Raw genomic sequence first — 26,382 nt, 5'->3', positions numbered from 1 at the left:
GATTAACTTAATTGTTGAAAATAACACAAATTTCAGATGTACCAAATTATTTAAAGTTTTTCAAAATTATTCTCTTTCAAATAGGATAAAAAATAAAACTGATTATGATGATACTATTTCTATCAACTTTTTAAAGAAATAGTTATACACAGCAATCATGATGACATATATTTTTAATCTCAGCATTCAGGAGGCTTAAGAAGACATAGGTTTATAGGTTTGAAGCCAGTCTTGTGCTTATATAATGAAACCCAATCTCAATAGAGAAAAAAATGAACCCACCTTATATTAAATGTTTTTTCAAACAAAAGTAACAGTCTCACAAAGGGTCATTAATGACAGTCCTCAAGGCAGTGAGAAGGTCTATAGTTGGCAGTATGTTAAAATCTCTAACAGCTGCTCCCTTGGTTACCATGTGATTAATATTATCAGGTTGATCCTCAAACAAGGGCACAGAAACAATAGGAATGCCACGATAGATTGATTCATAGATGCCATTGGTTCCACCAAGAGTTACAAAAGCTTTGGTTTTTGGATGACCTAGAAGAAAAGAATTTTTATGAATTGTTGATTATAATATTAAAGAGAGATGAGGGTTAAAAAGAAGAAGCTGTTCTCATACAAAACAATTTATTATATCAACAAATTTGCAATAAAACTGCCTTGTATTTTTATATCAAGGAACTCTTGGGTGTACTGGAGAAATAACAGAATGCTATATGAGAAAATTAGTATGATACTCAAGACTTGAAAAATGAAAACAAGATTGCCACATGATAAAATGAAAGGAAAACTATGGGTAAATATATGCAGTGGAAAAATGTCCACCTGTTTAGTTTTATAGTACCAGGTATTAATTTCCTCTGAGGTTCTTAAAAATAGAGACGAACCCACAATGAACACTTTTATTAAAAAGTGTAATTTCTAATTTCAGTTGAAATCCTCATTCTTTTAAAAATTTATTTATTTATTCACTTTACTTGCTTACCATAGCCTCCTCCTTCCTCTACTTTCAGCTCCAGCATTCTTCCTTTTTTTTTCTGTATGCCCTGCCCCTTCCCCACAGAAAAAGGGAGCCCACACCCCACATACACATCCCAGCACATTAAGTCCCAAACATATTAAAAAAATAAACAGCAAGCCCATAGCCAACATCAAACTAAATGGAGAGAAACTTACAATAATCCCACTGAAATCAGGGAAAAGGAAGTCTGCCCACTTTCTCTGTACATCTTCAATATAGTACTTGAAGTCCTAGCTAGAGCAATAAGACAACTAAAGAACATCAAGGGAATACAGATCAGAAAGAAAGAAGTCAAAAGTATCAGTATTCACAGATGATATGATAGTATATATGAGCAACCCCAAAAATTCAACCAGAGAACTCCTTCAGCTGAGAAACACCTTAAGCAAAGTGGCTGTATACAAAATCAACTCAAAATCTGAAGCCCTCCTGTATACCAAAGACAAAAGGGCTGAGAAAGAAATTAGGGAAACAACACTCCTCACAATAGCCACTAATAACATAAAGTTCCTTAGTGTGACTCTAACCTAGCATGTGAAAGATCTGTTTGAGAAAAACTTCAAGTAAGAAATTGAAGAAGATATTAAAAGATGGAAAGATCTCCCGTGCTCATGGATTGGTAGGATTAACATTGTGAAAATGGGGATTAGCACACACAGTTTCTGAGCGGTGGGATACCTGATCTTCTGAGTTGGAGAATGGAAGGACCCCCAACCCAGGAAAACCACAGCGAGGCTTTCTGAACACCAGAGAACATCGCAGGAGGTGAAAACTTTGGCCTCCGGTCACCCGGAGACTTGCTTGGGGAAGGAGAGAAACGATCCTTTGTTCTTGCTGCACTCCCTTCCCCCAGACCTCCTTCCTCCTTGGCACAGTGGCACAGCTGACTCATCTTTCTCAGTGCAGACCTAACTGCCTGGGGTATACAGCCGCTGAGACGGAGCCCCAAGCACTGTAGCGGCAGACAAAAGCCCACAGTACGTGCCCCGGAGTCCCAGATTCGCGCAGCGGCTGCACCATCCTCCCAGGACACGAATCTGCTAGACACCATACTAGCTCCGCAGGATCGCCATCACTGACGGTACGGCCCGCCCAATCCCACAGTGACAGAGAATACGCTATTTACTCACCGAAACCAGGCAGAAACGTCATACAACCTGGACACACCAGGCGCTGGGCCTCTCAAGCTTGGAGAGCACAACGAACAGATCCCAGGACTTCCCAGAAAGCTTTGGGACTAGCAACCCAGTCTCCAGTTACAGCGGGACGTGGCAGCGGAGCAGCACTGAACTGGCGGGGCACAACAGCCCTCCAGTTTAAGACTAACCAGGGCCAAACCAGAGAACAGAGAGCCTGGTTACCCCATCCCTGATGAAGTGACCACCCTGAAATCTCCAGCTGCAGCAAGACCTCAGAACCTGGCAGTGACAGCAGCACAGAACTGGCGGAACACATCAAAGAAGCAGGGCCAAACCAGAGAGCAGAGAGCCCCGGATACCACGATCTCGGCCAAGAGACCTGCCTGTAAGTGAGTGCATCCTTGAGAATCTGCAGTTCCCCAGATCCTGGGTCCTTCTAAATCAGAAGCCAGGCATCGAACCCCCCTCCCACCCACATACCCACTTTGGGAAACAGAGGGGCACTAGGGTCATTGAAGTTCCTGCCCTGTGGGCCTGATTGAGGAGCTAAGACAGTTAATGCCAGAAATTGCGCTGCGATCATCATTAGCGCCTGCGACATATACAGTGCAGAGCCCCTCCCACACACTCAAGGGCTCAACATTAGCCATCACGCTGTCCCTCGAGAAACTCATCCACGCACACTTACACACACAGACACACACGCACGCGCGCGCACACACACGCTTGCATTTGACCCGTTTGCGCCTGCGTACTTTCCTCCCACAGGTACAGCTAGTCCTCAGCACACTCTGAGAGTGCTCAGCTTCCTGAAGAACTCTCCAGACACCAGAGAGAGACAGCACCAGTCTGATCTGCAGAATCCAAAAACAAACAGGGAAGGTTTCAGATAAGCCAATGGCCAGAGGTAGGCGAAAGAACACTTCCAACATAAATCAGGACATCATGACTTCACCAGCAAACCCCAAAATCGATGGATACACCAATTCAGCAGAAGCACAGGAAAATGATTTTAAAGCCATGCTTGCCCAATTATTTGAGGCTCATAAGGAGGAAATGAACAAGTCTTTCAAAGAGATGGGCAGTCAATTGGAGGCAAAGAAAGAAGAAATAGACAATATCCTTAAAGAAACACAGGCAAACATAGCCAAACAAATAGATACACAAGTAGAGGAAAAATTAGTGGCATATAAGAAGGAAATGAAAAAAGAAATAGAGGCCATCGTAGAGAGACAGGAATCCAAATTCAAACACATGAAAGAAATGGTGCAAGGCATGAAAACAGAATTAGAATCAATAAAGAAAACACAAAATGAGAAAACCCTTGAGCTGGAGAACTTGGAGAAAAGATCAGGAACCACAAAAGTAAGCATCACCAACAGAATACAAGAGATGGGAGAGAATCTCTGGAGCTGAAGACACACTTGCAGAAATGGATACTTCTCTCAAAGAAAAAGTAAAATCAGAAAAGTTCCAATCACAAAATATCCAAGAAATCAAGGATGCTATGAAAAGACAAAATCTAAGAATAATAGGAATTCACGAAAAAGAAGACTCTAGACTCCAAGGTCCAGAAAATATTTTCAAGAAAATCATAGAAGAAAATTTTCCCAACTTAAAGAAAGAGATGTCCATAAATATACAAGAGGCCTAGAGAACTCCAAATAGACTAGACCAGAAAAGAAACACATCACGTCACATCATAGTCAAAACACTAAATCTACAGAACAAAGAAAAGATATTAAAAGCAGCAAGGGAAAAAGGCCAAGTAACATATGAAGGTAGACCTATCAGAATCACGCCGGACTTCTCATCAGAAACTATGAAAGCCAGAAGGGCCTGGGCAAGTATCATGGAGACTCTAAGAGATCACAAATGTCAACCCAGACTACTATACCCTGCAAAGCTTTCAATCAACATAGATGGAGAAAACAAAATATTCCATGACAAAACTAAATTTATACAATATCTACACAGCAAACCATCCCTACAGAAGATACTAGAAGGAAAACTCCAATCCAATGAAAACAAATTCACCCAAGAAAACAGGGCATACAGATAATGTCCCAACAAAAATGAAAAGAAAACAAGCAATGAAACAGGGTTAGATCATCGACTCCATTACAAAAGGAACTAACATGCATTGGTCACTATTATCTATCAATATCAATGGACTCAACTCACCAATAAAAAGACACAGGCTAACAGAATGGTTAAGGAAACAGGATCCAACATTCTGTTGCATCCAAGAAACACACCTATGCAACAAAGACAAACACTACCTCAGAGTAAAGGGCTGGAAAACTGTTTTTCAAACAAACGGTTCCAGAAAACAAGCTGGAGTAGCCATCCTAATATCTAATAAAATAGACTTTCAACCCAAGTTAATCAAAAAAGATAAGGAGGGCCACTATATTCTCATCAAAGGAAAAATCCACCAAGAGGACATCACAATCTTGAATATCTATGCCCCAAATACGAGAGCACCGACATTCGTAAATGAAACATTATTAAAGCTTAAATCATACATTGATCCTAATACCTTAATAGTGGGAGACTTCAACACTCCACTCTCACCAAGGGACAGATCAACTAGACAGACAACAAATAGGGAAATAAAAGCACTCACAGAATCCCTAAATCAAATGGACCTAATAGACGTCTACAGATCATTTCACCCAAACTCAAAAGAGTACACCTTCTTTTCAGCACCGCATGGAACCTTTTCCAAAATAGACCATATAGTGGGCCACAAAGCAAGCCTCAACAGATACAAAAGGATTGAAATAATCCCTTGTATACTATCTGACCACCATGGAATAAAGCTCGACCTCAACAACAACAGAAACAACAAATAGCCGACACGCACATGGAAACTGAACAACTTACTACTCAATGACAGCTGGGTTAAGGAAGAAATAAAGAAAGAAATTAAAGACTTCCTAGAATTCAATGAAAAGGAAGGCACAACATACCCAAATTAATGGGACACATTGAAAGCAGTGCTCAGAGGAAAATTTATAGCACTAAGTGCCTGCAAGAAGAAATTCGTAACATCACATACAAACAACTTAATGGCCCAACTGAAAACCCTAGAAAAAAAAGAAGCAGATACACCCAAGAGGAGCAGACGGCTGGAAATAATCAAACTAAGGGCTGAAATCAATCAACTAGAAACAAATAAAACTATCCAAAGAATCAATGAAACAAAAAGCTGGTTCTTTGAGAAAATCAACAAGATAGACAAACCCTTAGCCAAACTAACTAAAAAGCAGAGAGAAACTATCCAGATCAGCAAAATCAGAAATGAAAATGGGGACATAACCACAGACATTGAGGAAATCGAAACAATTATTAGGTCATACTACAAAAGCCTATATGCCACAAAATTTGAGAATCTAAATGAAATGGATAATTTTCTTGAAAGATTCCATCTACCAAAACTAAGTCAAGATCAGGTAGAAAAACTGAATAGCCCTATATCTCCCAAGGAAATCGAAGCAGTTATTAACAGTCTCCCCTCCAAAAAAAGCCCTGGACCAGATGGCTTCAGCACAGAATTCTACAAGACCTTCAAAGAAGTGCTAACTCCAATTCTCCTCAAGCTATTCCACAAAATAGAAACAGAAGGAACACTACGAAACTCATTCTATGAAGCCACAGTCACCTTAATACCTAAACCACACAAAGACCCAACAAAAAAAGAGAACTTTAGGCCTATCTCTCTTATGAACATTGACGCAAAAATACTCAATAAAATACTTGCAAACCGAATCCAAGAACACATCAAAGATATCATCCACCATGACCAAGTAGGCTTCATCCCAGGCATGCAAGGGTCGTTCAACATACGGAAATCCATCAATGTAATCCACTACATAAACAAACTGAAGGAGAAAAACCACATGATCATCTCCTTAGACGCCGAAAAAGCATTTGACAAATTCCAACACCCATTCATGTTTAAAGTCTTGGAGAGATCAGGGATACAAGGCACATACCTAAACATAGTAAAGGCAACATATAGCACCTATAGCTAACATCAAACTCAATGGAGAGAAACTTAAATCAATCCCACTGAAATCAGGGACAAGACAAGGCTGTCCATTGTCCCCATATCTCTTCAACATAGTACTTGAAGTCCTAGCCAGAGCAATAAGACAACTAAAGGAGATCAAGGGGATACAAATCGGAAAGGAAGAGGTCAAAGCGTCACTATTTGCAGATGATATGATAGTATACATAAGCGAACCCAAAAATTCAACCAGAGAACTCCTTCAGCTGATAAACACCTTCAGCAAAGTGGCAGGATACAAAATCAACTCAAAAAAATCAGAAGCCCTCCTATATACCAAAGACAAAAAGGCTGAGAAAGAAATTAGGGAAACAACACCCTTCACAATAGCCACTAATAACATAAAGTACCTTGGTGTGACTCTAACCAAGCAAGTGAAAGACCTGTTTGAGAAAAACTTCAAGTCTCTGAAGAAAGAAATTGAAGACGATATCAGAAGATGGAAAGATCTCCCGTGCTCATTGATTGGTAGGATTAACATTGTGAAAATGGCCATCCTGCCAAAAGCAATCTACAGATTCAATGCAATTCCCATCAAAATACCAACTCAATTCTTTACAGACCTTGAAAAAAAGATTCTCAGCTTCATATGGAGAAACAAAAAACCCAGAATCTCCAAAACGATCCTGTACAACAACAGATCATCTGGAGGTATCTCCATTCCTGATCTCAAGCTGTACTACAGGGCAACAGTAATAAAAACTGCATGGTATTGGCATAGAAACAGAAAGGAGGATCAATGGAACCGCATAGAAGACCCAGAAATAAATCCACACACCTATGAATACTCGATATTCAACAAAGAAGCCAATTCCATTCAATGGAAAAAAGACAGCATCTTCAACAAATGGTGCTGGACCAACTGGATGTCTACATGCAGAAAAATGAAAATAGATCCATATTTATCACCCTGCACAAAACTAAAGTCAAAGTGGATCAAGGACCTCAACATAAAACCAGATACCCTAAATCAATTGGAAAAAAAAGTGGGGAACAGCCTAGAACTCATTGGCACAGGAGACAACTTCCTGAACAGAACACCAACAGCACAGGCTCTAAGAGCAACAATCAATAAATGGGACCTCATGAAACTGAAAAGTTTCTGTAAAGCAAAGGATACCGTCATCAAAACAAAACGACTGCCTACAGATTGGGAAAGAATCTTCACTAACCCTTTATCTGACAGAGGACTAATATCCAGTATATACAAAGAACTAAAGAAGCTGAAAAGCAGCAAACCAAGTAATCCAATTAAAAAATGGGGAAGAGAGCTAAACAGAGAATTCTCGACAGAGGAATATCGAATGGCAGAAAAACACTTAAAGAAATGCTCATCCTCATTAGCCATCAGGGAAATGCAAATCAAAACGACCCTGAGATATCACCTTACACCCATCAGAATGGCCAAGATGAAAAACTCAAGCGATAACACATGCTGGAGAGGTTGTGGAGAAAGGGGAACCCTCCTCCACTGCTGGTGGGAATGTAAACTGGTACAACCACTCTGGAAAGCTATCTGGCGCTTTCTAAGACAAATAGGAATAGTGCTTCCTCCAGACCCAGCTATACCACTGCTAGGTATATACCCAAAGTTTGTTCAAGTACACAAAAAGGACACTTGCTCAACCATGTTTATAGCAGCTCTATTTGTAATAGCCAGAACCTGGAAACAACCCAGATATCCATCAACGGTGGAATGGGTACAGAAATTGTGGTATTTTTATACAATGGAATACTACTCAGCAATCAAAAAGGAGGAAATCATGAAATTTGCAGGCAAATGGTGGGATCTAGAAAAGATCATTCTGAGTGAAATATCCCAGAAGGAGAAAGACAAACATGGGATATACTCACTTATATAGACCTATAAGATATGATAAACATAATGAAATCTATACACCTAAAAAAGATAATCAATTGAGCGGACATGGGGTAAGATGATCAATCCTCATTTAGAAAGACAGATGGGATGAGCATTGAACGTAAGACAGGAGTCTACTGAGCGCATCTGAAAGACTCTAACTAGCAGTGTTTTCAAAGCAAAGACTCATGACCAAACCTTTGGCAGAGTACAGGGAATCATAAGAAAGAAAGGGAGTTAGTCTGATGGGGAAAGGATAGGAGCTCCACAAGGACCAAATATATCTGGGCACAGGGTCTTTTTTGAGACTGACATTCAACCAAGGACCATGTATGGATATAACCTAGAACCTCCACTCAGATGTAGCCTGTGGTAGCTCAGTAATCAATTGATTTCCCAAAGTGAGGGGAACAGAGACTATTTCTAACAGGAACTCAATGACTGGCTCTTTGGTCTCCCCACCCCCGAAGGGAGGAGCAGTCCTGTTAGGCCACAGAGGAGGGCTTTGCAGCCAGTCCTGAAGATACCTGATAAAACAGGATCAGATGAATGGGGAGGAGGTCCCCCCTATCAGTGGACTTGGAAAGGGGCACGGTGGAGATGAGGGAGGGAGGGAGGGACTGGGAGGGAATGAGGGATCTGGACATGGCTGGGATACAGAGTTAATAAAATGTAACTGATTAAAAAAAATAAAAAAAAACATTGTGAAAATGGCCATCCTGCCAAAAGCAATCTACAGATTCAATGCAATTCCCATCAAAATACCAACACAATTCTTTACAGACCTTGAAAAAAAGATTCTCATCTTCATATGGAGGAAAAAAAAAAACTCAGAAATTCCAAAATGATCCTGTACAACACAGATCATCTGGAGGTATCTCCATCCCCGACCTCAACTGTACTACAGAGCAATAGTAATAAAAACTGCAATGTATTGGCATAGAAACAGAATGGTGGATCAATGGAACCCAATAGAAGACCCATAAATAAACCCACACACATACAGATACTTGATTTTTGACAAAGAAGCCAAAATCATTCAATGGAAAAAAGACAGCATCTTCAACAAGTGGTGCTGGTCCAACTGGATGTCTGCATGCAGAAAAATGAAAATAGATCCATATTTATCACCTTGCACAAAAGTAAAGTCCAAGTGGATCAAAGAACTCAACATAAAACCAAACATAGTAAATCCATTAGAAGAAAAAGTGGGGAAGACCCTAGAACTCATTGGCACAGGAGACAACTTCCTTAACAGAACAGGCCCTAAGAGCAAAAATTAATAAATGGGACATCATAAAACTGAAAAGCTTCTGTAAGGCAAAAGACACTGTTGTCAAAACAAAACGACAGTCTACAGACTGGGAAACTATCTTCACCAACCTTATATCTGACAGAGGCCTAATATCCAGTATAGATAAAGAACTCAAGAAGTTAAAAAGCAACAAATCAAGTAATCCAAGTAAAAAGATGGGGTACAGAGCTGAACAGAGAACTCTCTGTAGAGGATTGTAGAATGGCAGAAAAACATTTAAAGAGATGCTCAGAGTCCTTAGCCATCAGGGAGATGCAATTCAAAATGAACCTGAGATTTCATCTGACACTCATGGAATATACTCACTTATAAGTGGATACTGGACCTATAAGATAAGATAGCATAAACATACTAAAATCTGTACAGCCAAAGAAGCTAAACAAGAAGGAGAACACAGGGTAAGAAGATTAAACCTTACTTAGAAAGCAAGAAAGGATGGACATTGGAAGTAGAGAAAATGAGAAACAGGATAGGAGCCTAACAGAGGGCCTCTGAAAGACTCTACATAGCACTATATCAAAGCAGATGCTGAGACTCATAACAAAACTTTGGGCAGAGTGCAGGGATACATATGAAAGAAGAGAGTGTTAGTAAGACCTGGAGAAAACAGGAGCTCCACAAGGACCAAATATATCTTGGAACAGGAGCTTGTCTGAGACTGTTTCTCTAACCAGGGACCATGCATAGATATAACCTAGTACCCCTGCTCAGAGTATGCCCATGGTAGCTCAGTATCCAAGTGGGTTTTCCTAGGAAGGCGAACAGGGACTGTCTTTGGCATGAACTCTATGGCTAGCTCTTTGACCTCCCCAGCCTCCCATGGGAGAAGCAGCCTAGCTAGGCCACAGAGGAAGACATTGCACCCATCCTGGTGAGACCTGGTAAGCTAGGGCAGATGGTAGAGGAGGAGGACATCCCAAGAAGTAGACTTAGAAAGAGGCAAGGAGGAGATGAGAGAGGGAGGGTGGGATTGGGAGGGAATGAGAGAAGGGTTACAGCTTGGAGACAACATAAATAAACTGTAATTAATATTAAAAAATAAAATATATATATATATCTACAAAGGGAAAAGTAAAGAAGATTCCAGCTCCAAGGTCCAGAAAATATTTTCAAGAAAATCATAGAAGAAAAATTTTCAAACTTAAAGAAAGAGATGTTCATTAATGTACAAGAGGCCTACAGAACATCACATAGACTAAACCAGAAAAGAAACTCCTCACAACACATAATATTCAAAACATGAAATCTACAGAAGAAAGAAAAATATTAAAAGCACCAAGGGAAAAAGTCCCAATAACATACAAGAATAGAACTATCACAATCACACCAGACTTCTCAATAGAAACTATGAAAGTCAGAAGGTTCTGAGCAGATATCATGCAGACACGAAGAGAACACATATGCCAACACAGATTACTATACCCAGTAAATCTTTCAAGCAACATAGATGGAAAACACAAAATAGTCCAAGACAAAACTAAACTTAAGCAATAGCGACATAGCAGGACAGACCTACAGAAGATACTAGAAGGAAAACTCCAGTCTAATGAAAACAACTACACCCAAGAAAACACAGGATATACATAACTTCACAACAAGTAAATTAAAAGGAAACAAGCATAGAAACACAATAACACCACCAACTCTACCATAAAAGGAACTGACATTCATTGGTCACTATTATCTACCAACGTCAATGGACTCACTCTCCAATAAAAAGACACAAATAACAGAACGGTTATGGAAACAGGATCCAACATTCTGCTGCATTCAAGAAACACACCTCTACTACAAAGATAAACACTACCTCAGAGTGGGGCTGGAAATAGGTTTTCAAGCAAACGGACTCAGAAAAAAGCCAGACCAGCTATTCTAAGAGCTAATAAAATAGACTTTCAACCAAAATTAATCAAAAAAGATGAGGAGGGGCACTTCATTGTCATCAAAGAAAAAGTCTACCAGGAAGACATCACAATCCTGAACACCTCTGCCCCAAATGCAAGAGCACCTACATTTGTAAATGAAACATTATTAAAGCTGAAATCACACATTGATTCCAACACCTTAATAGTGGGAGACTTCAAAACTCCACTCTCACCAAAGGACAGATCATCAAGACAGATGCTAAATAGGTAAATAATGACACTTACAGAGATCCTAAATCAAATGGGCCTAATAGAGTTCTACAAAACTTTTTGTCCAAGAGTATAACTTCTTTTCAGCACCTCACAGAACATTCTCAAAAATTGACCATCTAGTTGGGCACAAAGCAAACCTCAACAGAAACAAGAAGATTGAAATAATCCCTTGTATCCTATCCAACCACCGTGGCCTAAAAACTAGACCTCAACAATAACAGAAATAACAAAAATCCTACATACATATGGAAACTAAACAATTCTCTATTCAGTGACAGCTTGATCAGCTAAAAAATGAAAAAAAGAAATTAGAGACTTCTAAAAATTCAATGAAAGTGAAGGCACAACTTGCCAAATTTATGGGACACAATGAAGGCAGTGTAAATAGGAAAGTTCATAACACTAAATGCTTCGAGGAAGAAGTTTGAAACATCTCATACAAGCAACTTAACAGGAAACCTAAAAGCCCTCGGGGAAAAAACAAACAAACAACAACAACAAAAAAAAAAAAACAGACACATCCAAGAAGAGTAGACCATTGAAAATAACCCAAACACAGAGCTGAAATCAATAATTAGAAACAAAGAAAACAATTCAAAGAATCAATTAGGTCAAGAGGTAGTTCTTTGAGAAAATCAACAAGATAGACAAATCCTTAGCCAAACTAACTAAAAGGCAGAGAGATTATCCAAATCAGCAAAATAAGAAACAAAAAGGGAGACAAAACGACAGACACTGAGGAAATCCAAAAAACTCATTAGATATTACTAAAAGCCTATATGCCACAAAATTTGAAAATCTAAATGAAATGGATGTAATTCTTGATATATTCCACCTACTAAAATTAAATCAAGATTAGGTAAATAGATTTAAAAATCCTATATCACTCAAGGAAATAGAAGTACTCTTCAAAAGTCTTCCTTCCAAAGAAAGCCCAGGGCCAGAGGGTTTCTGCTTAGAATTACACCAGCCCTTCCAAGAAGAGCTAATTCCAATTCTTTCCAAACAGTTCCACAAAATAGAAACAGAAGGAACATTACCAAACTCATTCAATGAAGCCACAGTCACCTTGATACTTAAACCACACAAAGACTCACCAAAAAAAGAGAACCTGTCTCTCTTATGAACATGGATGCAAAAATACTCAACAAAACACTTGCAAACCAAATATAAGAACACATCAAAGATATTATCCACCATGACCAAGTAGACTTCATCCTAGGCATGGAGAGGTGCTTCAATATATGGAAATCCATCAATGTAATCCACAATATAGAACAAAGTGAAGGAGAAAAACCACGTGATCATCTCCTTAGATACCGGAAGAGCATTTGACAAAATCCAATACCCATTCACGTCTAAAGTCTTAAAGAGATCAGGAATACAAGGCACTTACGTAAACATAGTAAAGACAATATACAGCAAGCCTACAGTCAACATCAAACTAAACGGAGAGAAACTAAAATCAATCCCATTGACATCAGGGAAAGAGGAAGGCTGCCCACTCTCTCTGTATCTCTTCAACATAGTACTTGAAGTCCTAGTGATGAGATCTAGCTTGAGTATAACCAAGAAAACTGGGAAAACTGGAAACTTTCCACAAATTGCTAAGTGCAGAGTATACCCGCTTCCCTCTGCCCCACCCCCTGCCCAGGGACTCATACCTCACAGTCAGACAGTTGCTGGAAAAACCCCAAGGACATAGATCTAGGCAGTCTTTGGCATATTCACACAGACTATTTCTGGAAAAGCCCCCAAGGACACAGGTGAGGGCAGGCAATCCTTGGAGAAACTGCAAAATGGCAGCTTAACCCTGAGTGTACTGGCTCAAGCTGGTAGCTAGACCCAGAATATCTACCAGTGAAAAATTGCCCTGTTGTTATTTCCAGAATGGCCTATAAAAACCCAAAGCTTTTTTTCCTCAGGGTCGCCTCTCCTTAAGGTTCAGGAGACCCCAACATGTTGGTTTCAATAAACCTCTTTCAGTTTGCATTGACACTGGTCTTTGTGCCTCACTCTAGTGTCTTCCCCAGTAACATATGACTCCCTTGAGTCTTACACTAACTAGAGCAATAAGACAACTAAAGGAGATCGAAGGGATACAAATCAGAACAGAAGTCAAAGTATCACTATTTGCAGATGATATGATAGTATACATGAGCAACCCCAACAATTCAACCAAAGAAATCCTTCAGCTAAAAAACACCTTCAGCAAATTGACTGGATACAAAATTAACTCAAAATTGTCAGTAGCCCTTCTGTATACCAAAGACAAAAGGAATGGGAAAGAAATTAGGGAAACAACACTCTTCACAGTAGCTATAAATAACATACAGTATTGGTGTGACTCTAACCAAGCAAGTTAAAGACCTGTTTGAAAAGAACTTCAAGTGCTCAAGAAAGAAATTGAAGAATATATAAGAAGACAGAAAGATCTCCTGTGCTCTTAGATCAGTAGGATTAACGAAGTGAAAATGGCCATTCTGCCAAAAGCAATCAACAGATTCTGTGCAATTCTCATCAAAATACCAACACAATGATTTACAGAACTTGAAAGAACAATTCTCAATTTCCTATAGAAAAACAAAAAACCCATAATTGCTAAAACAACCCTGTACAAGAACAGATAGTTTGGAGGGATCACCATCCCTCATCTCAAGCTGTACTACAGAGCAATGGTAATAAAAACTGCATGGTACTGGCATAGAAACAGAATGGTGGATCAATGGAACTGAATAGAAAATCCAGAAATAAACCCACACACCTACAGACACTTTATTTTTGACAAAGAAGCCAAAACCTATCAATGGAAAAAAAAGACAACATCTTCAACAATTGGTGCTGGTCCAACTGGATGTGTACATGTAGAAAAATGCAAATTGATCCATACCTATCACCCTGCACAAAACTCAAATCCAAGTGGATCAAAGACCTCAGCATAAAACCAGACACACTAAACCTGTTAGGAGAAAAAGCGGGAAGATCCTTGAACTCATTGGCATAGGAGACAACTTCCTGAACAGAAGACCAACAGTGAAGAGTTTAAATTATCCTGGGTATAGTTAGCCTGGGTATAGTCAAAGTGCGTCATTTGAACACAGACCTCACCGACATGGACTAGTCTAGCTAGCTGACTCGATCTGCAGTTTCCCTGTCTCCATCTCCTGAACAATGACATACAGGTGGATGTCCACATGCATCTGGGTTTACTCTATTTCTTATGCTTGATTGAGAAGTGCTTTCACTACTGAGTCATCTGCTGATGTTTGTGTTTTGGGTAAAATCACTGCTGAAAGTTCATTAGTTCTAAGAGTTGGCTGATGGACTATTAGGGTCTCTTACATAGATGATCATGCAATATGCAAATAGCAGAAAACACTTTTATTTCTTACTTTAATCCATTTTATTTCTTCCTCTTGTATTCTTGCTCTAAGTTTTTTATAATTTTCATTTTTTCTTTACAATTTATTCATTATATATCCCAATTGAAGCCCCATCCCTCAACTCCTCCCAGTCCCACCCTGCCTCCCTCTTCCCCTATCTCCTTCCCCTAGTCCATTTAAAGGGGGAGTGCTCCACTATTGCCAACTGCCCATAGCTTCTTAAGTCTCAACAGGACTACCTGGATCCTCCTTCTCCTTGGCCTGGCAAGACCACATCATCAGAGGCAAGTGATCAAAGAGCAGTCAGCTGAGTTCATGATCAAGGCAGGACCTGCTCCCCTCACTCAGAGATCAATATGGAGACTGAACGGCCAATCTACCACATCTGAGCAGGGGGTCTAGTTCCTCTTCTTGCATGGTCCTCCATTCGTGCATCAGTCTCTCTAAGACCCCCTGGGCTCGTAACTTTTATCTACCTAAGAATTTTTTTTAAGTTATTTTTTTAATTTTATTTTTCTTATTAGTTACATTTTGTTAACTCTGTGTCCCAGCTGTATCCCGCTCCCTCATTCCCTCCCCAAACCCACACTCCCTCCCTGCTCTCCTCCCTGCCCCTTTCAAGGTCCACTGATAGGAGAGGACCTCCTCCCCGTTCATTTGACCCTGTTTTATCAAGTATCTTCAGGGCTGGCCACGAAGTCCTCCTCTGTAGCCTTACAGGACTGCTCCTCCCCTGGGGGGGTGGGGAGGTCAAAGAGCCTGTCCTTGAGATCCTGTTAGAAATAGTCCTTGTTCCCCTTACTTTGGGAAACTACTTGGTTACTGAGCTACTACGGGCCACATCTGAGCAGAAGTTCTAGGTTATATCCATAGATGGTCCTTGGTTGAGTGTCAGTCTCAGAAAAGACCCTGTGCCCAGATATATTTGGTCTTGTAGAGCTCCTATCCTTTCTATATCATACTAACTCCCCTTCTTTCTTATGATTCCCTGCACTCTGCTGAGGGTTTGGTTATGAGTCTTAGTGTCTGCTTTGAAACACTGCCAGGTAGAGTCTTTCAGATGCCTTCTGAGGTAGACTCCTGTCATACGTTCAATGCACATCCCATTTGTCTTTCTAAATGCGGATTGATCATCTTCACCCATGTCTGCTTTCTTAATTACCTTCTTTAGTTGTGTAGATTTCATTATGTTTATCATATCTTGTAGGTTTATATAAGGGGTATATACCATGTTTGTCTTTCTCCTTCTGGGATACTTCACTCAGAATGATCTTTAAGGTAAGATTTTAAGGACACTATATCAACTACACATGGACAAATTGGCCCATGTCTTATGCATGATCTCAGTGGTAATACTTGTGTTTCAATTGTTTAGTATATGTAAGCTACACATTATATATAGATATGTATATATATGTATAAATATATATGTATATATATATCCTTCTTATATTCCTTTAAATCAGTTTCTTCAGGGCTTTCATTGTGAAAGAATTTTGCATTTTCTAAAGGGTATTTCCCATCAATTTAGGAAATATAAAACCTTTCTGTGAATCTCCAACAATGGACTTTAGAACCATTCTCAACTGGACTTAAAATTACTCATTATCATTTTCTCTGTAATAAAAAAAAGTTGTGTTACCTCCTGATATCCCATTTTCACTTTAAAAAATATTTCCCCATAGGAAGATTCCAACTGTAAACTAATGAATACATGGAGATGAAATCAAAACTTCATCATTTGGATGACAGGGCTGTGACATTTTGACATTTTTACTGTCGAAACCCTCCCATATGTTCAGCCCAGCCCTCCTTCAAACATGGCATCATTTTTTTCAATAATTCTTATTGCATGCATTAATGTATTTGTGCACACATACTAAATAGAATCTGTTCGGTCCATATACTGTTACACATATGTATGTTTTCATGGCTGAGTTTTTGGCACTGAACAACCAATTGGTGTGCTCTTTCCTGAGAAGGACATCCTGTCTAACTCCCAGCTGTCTTGGTTGCCTATAGTTCTTGATGTAAGGCTGAGGATTGTCGGCTTTTCTCCATCCAGTTTGGCATGTTTGTTGTTGTCCTCCTTTTGCATCTCGTGTTTGGGCAGTCATGGTGTTGAGACTTTGGGGGGGGGGAAGGTTAACTTCTGAGATTCCTAGCAGACACAGCCTCACAGAAAACTCCATGATCATCTGGCTCTTACAATCTTTCTGCTCCCTTTTCTACAATGTTTCCTGAGCTTTCCATGCAGTATTGTTTTGTAAATGTTTCACCAGGACTGTGTTCCACAACTCTGCAATTTAATTGATGTGGTTTTCTGTAGTGCTCTCTAAAATTTGCCAAGAGACCTTTCTTTGATGAAGGGTAAAACGATATTCACCTAGGGGCATATGGATAACAAGAGGAAAACTATGCCTGGCACTGAAAACCTAGCTAACTACAAAGCACTAAGCAAAGTCCTGATTGTTGGAGGAAAAATCTACAACCATTAATTTGCTATCACATTCATTTTTAATCACCTGTTGGGTACTTTTAATTTTTTAAATTCGTTTGGTGTACTGTCAAATTAACTTTCTTTCTTGTTAAAATGTGTTTTTTTCCATTGTATGGTTTTGGCGTCTTTGTCAAATATCAGGTGTCCATAAATGTGTGGGTTTATTTCTGGGTCCTCTGTTCGGTTCCATTGAACCACCATTCTGTTTCTATGCCAGTACCATGCAGTTGATGGTGTTCAATCAGAGGATTGACCTTGTGCAAGAGCAAATTGATACCCTATGGCAAATCGCTCAACTTGGCTGTCAATGAAAGTATGCTGGACTTTGAGTCACTAGCATACAACATGAGAATTTTCCCTGTGCTGCAAATCTGTCTAAACAATTGTCTAGCTATATTTTAGGTAATTGGACTGGAGAATTGATACTACGATGGAGCAGCTGAGAGTGGCCATTGTCATGGTAAATTCTACCAGAGTGGACGCCGGACTAGCCACAGGATTATCATCATGGATTGCTGCAGCCATGAATCATCTGAAGGAATGGGCGGGCATGGGAGCGTTAGCAGGCCTTCTGGTGTTGGTCACCTTGGTTTGCCTGTGGTATATATGCAAGATTAGAGTCTCACAACAGCGTAATGCAGCCATGACCATTCAGGCCTTTATAGCCATTGAAGCAGTACAGTCTCCCCAAGCATGGTTGGCTACCATAAAAAGCCAAAATGTTACGCTCAGGATGCGAGGCTAAGCACTGCACTCAGGGTCAGCCGCTTTGGACCCAGAGAAGAGCATGTCTGATTGCATGCGGGTTGATGCCCCAGGTCCCGCCTCTGAGAAAAAGGTATCAGACGGGTCTGATGCTCTTTGGGTGGATGACACCTAAATGAACATCAGTACAAAGTCCCAATTTATTTCTAATATCAGAGATCAGACCTCTACTCTTGCCTGATGCGTCTAAAACAAAAAGGGGGAACTGTAGAGAGCTGCGTAGGGCCTGAAACATGAGCTGGTTTCCGCCTTCCACCTTCCTGATGGTGAGTGCTCTCTGTCACGAACAACTCCATATTTGGCTAAGGCCGAGGATCTGGCTTGCTTCCATGTATGTGGACCTATCTGCATTGCCCACGTGGCATGCTGAGGTTGGCTACCCAGAGGCTATTTAAAGTGGGCTGGCTTTCCCCAGGGTCAGATGATTGTTCAAGGTTCCTGAATAAACTGCATGGAAAAAAAAAAAAAAGACAATATCCATGAAAAAAAAAATGTGTTTTTTTTTTCTAAGATAAAAAGAGAATGTTATGCTGTTATTGAGAATCCACCGTGATCAGCCAGTAAAGCCCCTGGATGGGGTGATTTTCTGGATAGTTTGTCAAGAGCAATAAAGAAACTATGGTGGCAGCCTTTATCTGCAGCAGGTTTTAATGCTATGCCCAGTTGTGCTTAGGTTCCTGATAGCATGTGTAATGACTGTGACACTCATGATCACAGATATTACCTAGTTTGTTGAAACTGAAAAGAAAAATTAAAAAGCTTAAATCACATAATCATGTCCATGTTGGCAAGAATTTTAATACCTGATTTACTTTTCCTGAGACAAAATACTTTAAGAAAGAACCTGTCAAGTCTAATTTGTTTGCAAGATATTCACTACCTATGTCCTAACAGAGCACAGTATTTGTTACTCAAGAAAAGTTATTTTTAAAATAAATATAGAACTATGTATATTTGTGTTTGTTTGTTTTTATTAGTTCTTTGAAAATTTTGAAACATTTTGATCATAGTATGTCTCCCTCCCCCAAATATTGCAAGATCAGTCTCTGTCCGTCCCTTCCAACTTTCTGTGTTCCCATCTTTATCAAGGCCATGTGCTACACAAATTTTCTTAGGTTCATGGCCGTCTACTAGAGCATGGATGAATTCTCAGGGGCTTTAGGGGAAACTGACCCTTTCCCTTCCAGTACTTAAAAGCAACCAATAGTTCTTTGCTTACAGGTGGACTTTCATGCCCAACAATGTGCTAGGATTTAGTCTGGTTTTGAAACATACAAATTTTGCATGTTGTATCACAACTTCTCTGAGTTCATATGTGCAACTTTCCTGCTGTATCCATAAGACATTCTTTCTTTGTAGTTACCTACTGCTCTTATGTTCTTTCTCCTCCACCATGATCCTGAGCCTTTACTGGGAAGAATTAGTACATGTGTTCCGTTCAGGGCTGTACAATCTGTGGTCTCTTGTTCTGTGTACCTTGGCCAGTTGTAGCTCTCTTTATTGATTATCTTTTGTAATCAGAAGCTTGCCTGAGAAGATGCCTTAACCTGGGAATATACTGGTAAATAAATACAAAATGGTTTACTACTATGTCCATTTAGCAGAATAATATTCTCTGCTAGGATCTATGATTTGTCTAACTGCAGGTGTTTGGTCTAATAATGGTGCCAGTACAGCTTTATATTGTGTAACAAGCCTCAAATTCAGTCATAAAATGATTGGGTAACCTCCTGGCATCTGTGCTACTATTGCATCATTGGGTATATCTGTCAGGCTGGTTGTTATTGTAGCTCACGGATTCACAGGTCAGTGCCAACCTGATTTCTCTGTTTCTCTGTGTTCTGTGATTGAAATATATGGTGTTTTCAGAAATAGGAACACAGTATACAGGTGTTCCTTTTCTGCCACATTCACACCAACCTTTATCAGCATTTTTTTTTTGGATCTTAGCCATCCTGTTAGGGTAAGATGAAATGAAATTTCACTGTATTTTTAATTTTCAGTCCCCTCTTGTCTAGGGATGTTGAAAATTTTTAGATATTTTTCAGTAGTTAGTATTCTTTTTATTTTTTAGAATTCTATTTAATCCCAGCTGCATTTTTATTGAACATAAAATTTTTATACAATACATTAAGATCATGATCTATCTTCCTTCATCTCCCTATAGATCATCTCCACCCTTATACCCAGCTATCTCCATGCCATCTTTCTCTCTTTTTAGAAAACAAAAACAATTTCTTTCAAAAAAAATAGAGCACAAGACAAATAAAATCATAGACACATGTGCACACACACACACACACACACACACACACACACAGTCAAAAAATCCATAAAACACAAAATCAGAAACCATAATAGACAAGCAGAAGACCAAAGCAATATGAGGGGGAAGATCTTCCAAAACACTATTGAGTTTATTTTGTGTGGACGATCTACTACTGGGCATGGAGCCTCCTCTTAAGTGTGGTCTGTATATACAGAGAAATATATATGTTCCATGACTCAATTTTTATCTTGGTTGAAATGTGTGATTGTAAATCACAAGTTATCCACCATGCTAATTACTGAGATTAGCCATATTTCACAAACTGTTCATAAAAAAATCTTTGAAAAATCCATTCATCACATGAATTGGTTTTATAAGTAGTTAGCCTATTTAAATATCATTTTAGTATAAAATTTCAGTTTTAACCAGCTCTAATAATTAGGAGTCACTTTGTTGAACTTTTTTGTAGACCGGTAGTGTTTGGTTTTATCTAGAACTCTGGGCTGTCTACTTGCTGGCTCTTGGTCCCCCAATCAGCATTGGGGGTGGGTTCTTCTCATTTAGGGGGCTTCAGACATTCAATGGCTACTCCCACAAGTTCTGTGCCACCATTTCCCTAGCACAATTTGTAGGGAGGATAGATGGTAAGTCTGTGGCTGAGATGGTGTTTAACTTTGTCTTTTGGTGGCATGAAAAGTACATTCCCCAACAAAGACAATATAATATAGGGGTGAAGGCTCCCTGTTCAAGACATCACCTTGACTTGTCCATGTTCAATGAGTTCTGTTGGTATTGACCTCAGCACTGGGACCTCATTGTCAGTTTGTGGACAGCATCCTTTGGTCTTAGCAACGGCCTGGGTTGTTTGGGGAATTCTATAGGATAGCCTTGGCAACAACTCAATGGATTGCAACCCATTCCCACTACTGGAAGCCTCATTCGGTGACAAGAAATGGCCATTTTGGGACTCTGCCACTCCCATTATTAGGAGACCTCATTAGGATCACCTTCATATGTTTTAGGAAGTTTCCACTGTGCTTGGTTTCCATATCATCTCTTAAATGGCCCTCAAATACAGCTGTCCTCCCCTGAATTCTTCCCCCCTCACTCTCTCTCTGTGTCCCTCTCCTCTATCTCATCTCCCTGTCCTCCCATTCCCATCCACACCTGGCCCCAGCTGACCCATAATATCTATTCTATGTCCTTTCCCAGGAAGATCCATGAATTTCCCCTCTAGACTTGTACTCCTAACCTCTCTAGGTCTATAGATGTTACCTTGAATATAATTTACTTAGTGGTTAATATCCTCTTATAAACAAATAGCTATAATTTTTTTCTGGGTCTGGGTTATCTCACTCAGGATGATTTTTCTAGTTCTCTCCATTTGCCTGCAACTTCCACAATGCCATTTTTTAAAAAATGCTGAGTAAAAATCCATTGTGTAAATGTATCATATTTTGTTTAATCTTCTGTTGAGAGAAATCTAGGTCACTCCCAGTTTTTGGTTATTATAAAATATCTACTGTGAATGAATATAGTGGAGTAGGTTTCCTGTGATAGGAAGGATCATCCTTTGGGTATATGCTCGGAAGTGGTATTTCTAAGTGTTAAGGTAGATGAATTACCAATTTTCTGTATTGATTCCTGTAGTAGCTGTTATGCATTTGCACTCCCACCAGTAATAAAAGAGTGTCCACTTGTTTTACAATCTAGCTAGCAGGAGCTGTCTCTTGTGGTTTTGATCTTAGCCATTCTGACAGATATTAGAGGGAATCACAAAGTTGTTTTGATTTGCATTTCCTTGGTGCTTACAGAAGTTGAACATAGCTTAAGTTACTCAGCCATTTCAGTTTCTTCAACTGAGAATTCTCTCTTTAGATCTGTACCGCAATTTATTTGGATTATTTGGGGTTTTTTATATCTAGTTTCTTGGTTTCTTTATGTATTTTGTATATAGTCTTCTATCAGATGTGACTTGATAAAAATCTCTTCCCATTCTGTAGGCTGCCATTTTGACTGAATGATGGTGTCCTTCCCTTACAGAAACTTGTCAGTTTCATGACAAACACCCTACCTTAAGAGCCCAGAGAACCCTGTGGAAGAGAAGGGGGAAAGAGTGTGTCAGAAGGGATGAAGGACACCAGGAGACCAAGGCCCTCTGAATCAACTAAGCAGGGCACATATGAGCTCACTAAGACTGAAGCATCAAGTGTGGGGACTCCATGGGTGTGCACCAGGTCCTCAATATGATAGATTTTGCTTGATATTATTTTGTCATGTTTGGTTGTCATCTCTTAGAAACCTATTCTTTTCTAAGATAAACAAAAGGGAGTGGATCAAGAGGGTCCTCCTCCCTGGAGGGGAGGTAAGAGGAATTGGGTGGAGTAAAGGAAGAAGAAACTATAATCAGGATGTATTGTATGAGAAAATAATCTATTTTCAATAAAATAAAAAAGAAAACTATTCTGGATATAATATAGTATACGTGGTCATCATTTGGAATAGTTTTTTTTGTACCTTCCTTATTTTTGTTGCATTAACATACATTTTTTATTTTTAAATTTTATTTTCTTATTTATTCATTTCATTGTTCTGATTGCAGCAGCCTCCCACATCTACTTCCAGTCCCACTCGCCCACTCTCTTTTCCCTTCCCCCTCCCCTATTCCACAGAAAAGGGGAGCCTCCACTTAGAAACTCACCTGAGCACTTCAAGTCACATCAGGATGACATGGAAAAGTGGCCTTTTTCACTGAAGCCACACAAGGCAATCCAACTAGGGAAAGGTGATCCAAGACCAGACAACGGAGCCCATGTCAAAGACTGCTCCACTCCCCTTATTAGAGGAACCACATGAAGACCAAGCAGCCTATAAGTTATGTGTGAGTTGGAGCATATGTCCAGTCCATGCATGCTCTTTGGTTGGCACTTCAGTCTGTATAAGTCCCTATAGGTAATGGTTAGTAGCATTTGTCAGTTTTTTTGAGGACTTCTTCTCTCCTCTTGGACCTTCTATCCTTCTCTACTCTTCCAAAAGACTCCCCATGCTTCAACTAATGTTTGGCTGTGGGTCTCAGCATCTATTTTGAACTGCTGCTGGGTGGAGCCTCTCAGAGGACAGCTATGCTAGGCTCCTGTCTGCCAGCATAGCTGAGTATCATTAATAGAGTCAGGGGTTAGTTCTGTCCAATGGGGTGGGTCTCAGGTGGGCCACTCACTAGGTGGCCATTCCCGCAAACTTTCCTCCCTCTTTATCCCTGCACTTCTTGTAGGCAGGGTAAATTTGGGGTCAAAGGTTTTGTGGATGGGTTGGTCTTCTCCTTCCTTCACTAGGAGTCCAGCTCAGCTAGGAGGTGGCCACTTCAGTCTCTGTGTCTCCTGATGTTAAGAGTCTCTGCTAGAGTCACCCCCAATTCCTGCCAGTAACCTACCCTGTTGCAGGTCTCCAGCTTGCATCAGAGATGTTCTTGCCTTGGTTTCCCTTCTCTCTCCTGGTCCTCCCAACCCTTGTGCCTGTGCTTCCCACATCTGATCACCACCCTTGTACCTTCTCCACACCCAGTTTCTTCTCTTAATCCACTTCTGATGTCTATTCCATCTCCTCTTCTGAGTGGTATGTAAGAATACTACCTTGTCCCCTCCTTGTTACTTAGCTTCTTTTGGTCTGGATTGTAGGAAAACATATATTCTCATGAAAATATTTTGCCATCAATAAATCAATAATAATAAAGGCATATTGCAAGACTTTTTAAATGTGTAACCAATATTTTAAATTTTTAAACCAATAATTAAAAGCGTTAGAAAGTCCACATTTTATGTACTAAAGAATTGGTAATGTTTTTGCTCAGCCTGCTGTCTTCTAGAACACAGGACCAACAGTCCATGATGGTAGCACCTACAATGGGCTGGGCTCTCCTCCATTAATCACTAATTTAGAAAATGTTCTATAGCTGGATCTTTCACATGCATTTTCTCAATTGAAATCTTCTCCTTTCAGATAACTATAGTCTGAATGTTGAGTTGACACAAGACTGGCCAGCACATACTCTTCCACACTGCATTCTAAATCTGATACCCATAGGCAAGTGTGTGACTTAGTCAATGTTCCATTACTGTAAAATGATACTGTGACCATGTAAACTCTTATAAAGGAAAGCATTTAATTGAGGATTTCCTACAGTTCAGAAGGTTAGTCCATTGTCATTGATGGTGGGAAGGATGGTGTCATGCAGGCAAACATGGTGCCCAAGCATATCAGAGAGTTCTATATCCATAAGCACAGGCAGCAGGAAGACTTAGATACTGGGCCTGCCTTGAGCATCTGAAAGCCCAAAGCCCCAACTCCAGTGAAACACTTCCTCCAACAAAGCTACAGCTACTCCAAAAGTGCCACACCTCTTAATAATGTCATTTCCCAATGACCAAGTATATTCAAATGCCCCCTATGGGGTCATTCCTATTCAAATCACCACAATATGGCTACCATGCTTCAACAGCATCTTTACAAGAGATAGCCATATCAGAAAAGCACAACTTGGCATGATGCAGATCTCAAAAGGTCAGAAAGATCTGCCCCAATAGATACTTCACATTGCACTTCCTGTACCTCCAGGTAAATGAATATGTTGAAAGTGAGAGAGCAGCATGGTTGTAACTGTCAGAATGCCAGGAAGTGAAAGTCCACAGTAAAATAGGCTCTCCCACTGTTTCCTGCATATGCAAGCCTGAGACAATGGTAACATCAGTGGACATATTAAAGCAGAAGGGAGGCAATTTTGCTTGTTCCCCTCCAGCTCTAAGAAACTGCAAACCAACATTTCTACCTCATCTTCTCTTTTCCTTACTTTCCCTACCAAATCAGAGACTAGTGAGGAAAAGAGCTTCATGCATTTCTGTTGGTGGTGGTTTTTCTTCTTCTTCTTCTTCTTCTTCTTCTTCTTCTTCTTCTTCTTCTTCTTCTTCTTCTTCTTCTTCTTCTTCTTCTTCTTTGACATTCTAATACCCTCCTTATAGAAGATAGTTCTTTACAGACCAGCAGCTGAGTCTCAGTTACATTTACCTCATCTACAGCAACAGCCATACAAACCACCCTTCCTAGAATAATCTTCAGTTTTTTTTAATTTTTATTTTTTATATTAACTACAGTTTATTTACTTTCTATCCCAGCTGTAGCCTCCTACCTCATTCCCTCCCAATCCCAACCTCCCTCCCTCATCTCTTCCTTGCCCATCTCTAAGTCTACTGAAAGAGGAGGTCCTCCTCCCCTTCAATCTGACCCTAGCTTATCAGATCTCATCAGGACTGACTGCATTGTCCTCCTCTGTGGCCTAGCAAGGCTTCTCTTCACTTGGAGAAGGAAAGGGGCAGGTCAAAGATAGAGCCACTGAGCTCATGTCTGAGAGAATCCCTGTTCCTGTTATTATGGAAACCTACTTTGATACTGAGCTGTCATGGGCTATATCTGACCAGGGGTTTTAGGACCATATCCAAACGTGGTCCTTGTTTGGAGAATCAGATGCATAAAAGACCCATGTGACAAGATATGTTTGTTCCTTGTTCAGCTGCTGTCCTCTCCAGGTCTTACTAACTCCTGCTTCTTTTATGATTGCCTGCACTCTGCCCAAGGTTTAGTTATGAGTCTCAGCATCTGCTTTGATATACTGGTAGGTAGAGTATTTCAGAGCCCTCCTATGGTAGTCTCCTGTCCTGTTTCTTGTTTTCTCTTACTTCCAATGTCCATCCTATTTGTCTTTCTAAGTGAGGATTGATCATCTTACCCCAGGTCGTCTTTCAGGTTTAGCTTCTTTAGAGGTACAGATTTTAGTATATTTATCCTACCTTATAGGTCTAGTATCCAAATATAAGTGAGTATATACCTTGTGTGTCTTTCTGCTTCTGGAATACCTCACTCAGG

The 26,382-nt window shown here is 40.0% G+C and overlaps 1 protein-coding gene across 1 annotated transcript in view; it reads right to left on the bottom strand.

The window, feature by feature from the left end:
• Positions 1-304: 304 nt before the first annotated feature.
• LOC110542799 (UDP-glucuronosyltransferase 2B31-like) overlaps positions 305-26,382 on the bottom strand; it is a 290,306-nt gene continuing 264,228 nt past the window's right edge. The window contains exon 6 of the mRNA XM_060380861.1: positions 305-540. Within this exon, the coding sequence (XP_060236844.1) occupies positions 320-540 (221 nt within the window). The 3' untranslated portion in view covers positions 305-319. The remainder of the gene's footprint in view (positions 541-26,382) is intronic.

This window comes from Meriones unguiculatus, chromosome 3, assembly GCF_030254825.1.
Source record: "Meriones unguiculatus strain TT.TT164.6M chromosome 3, Bangor_MerUng_6.1, whole genome shotgun sequence".
NCBI classification, from domain to species: domain Eukaryota; kingdom Metazoa; phylum Chordata; class Mammalia; order Rodentia; family Muridae; genus Meriones; species Meriones unguiculatus.
This window is presented reverse-complemented; position numbering and strand designations above follow the sequence as displayed.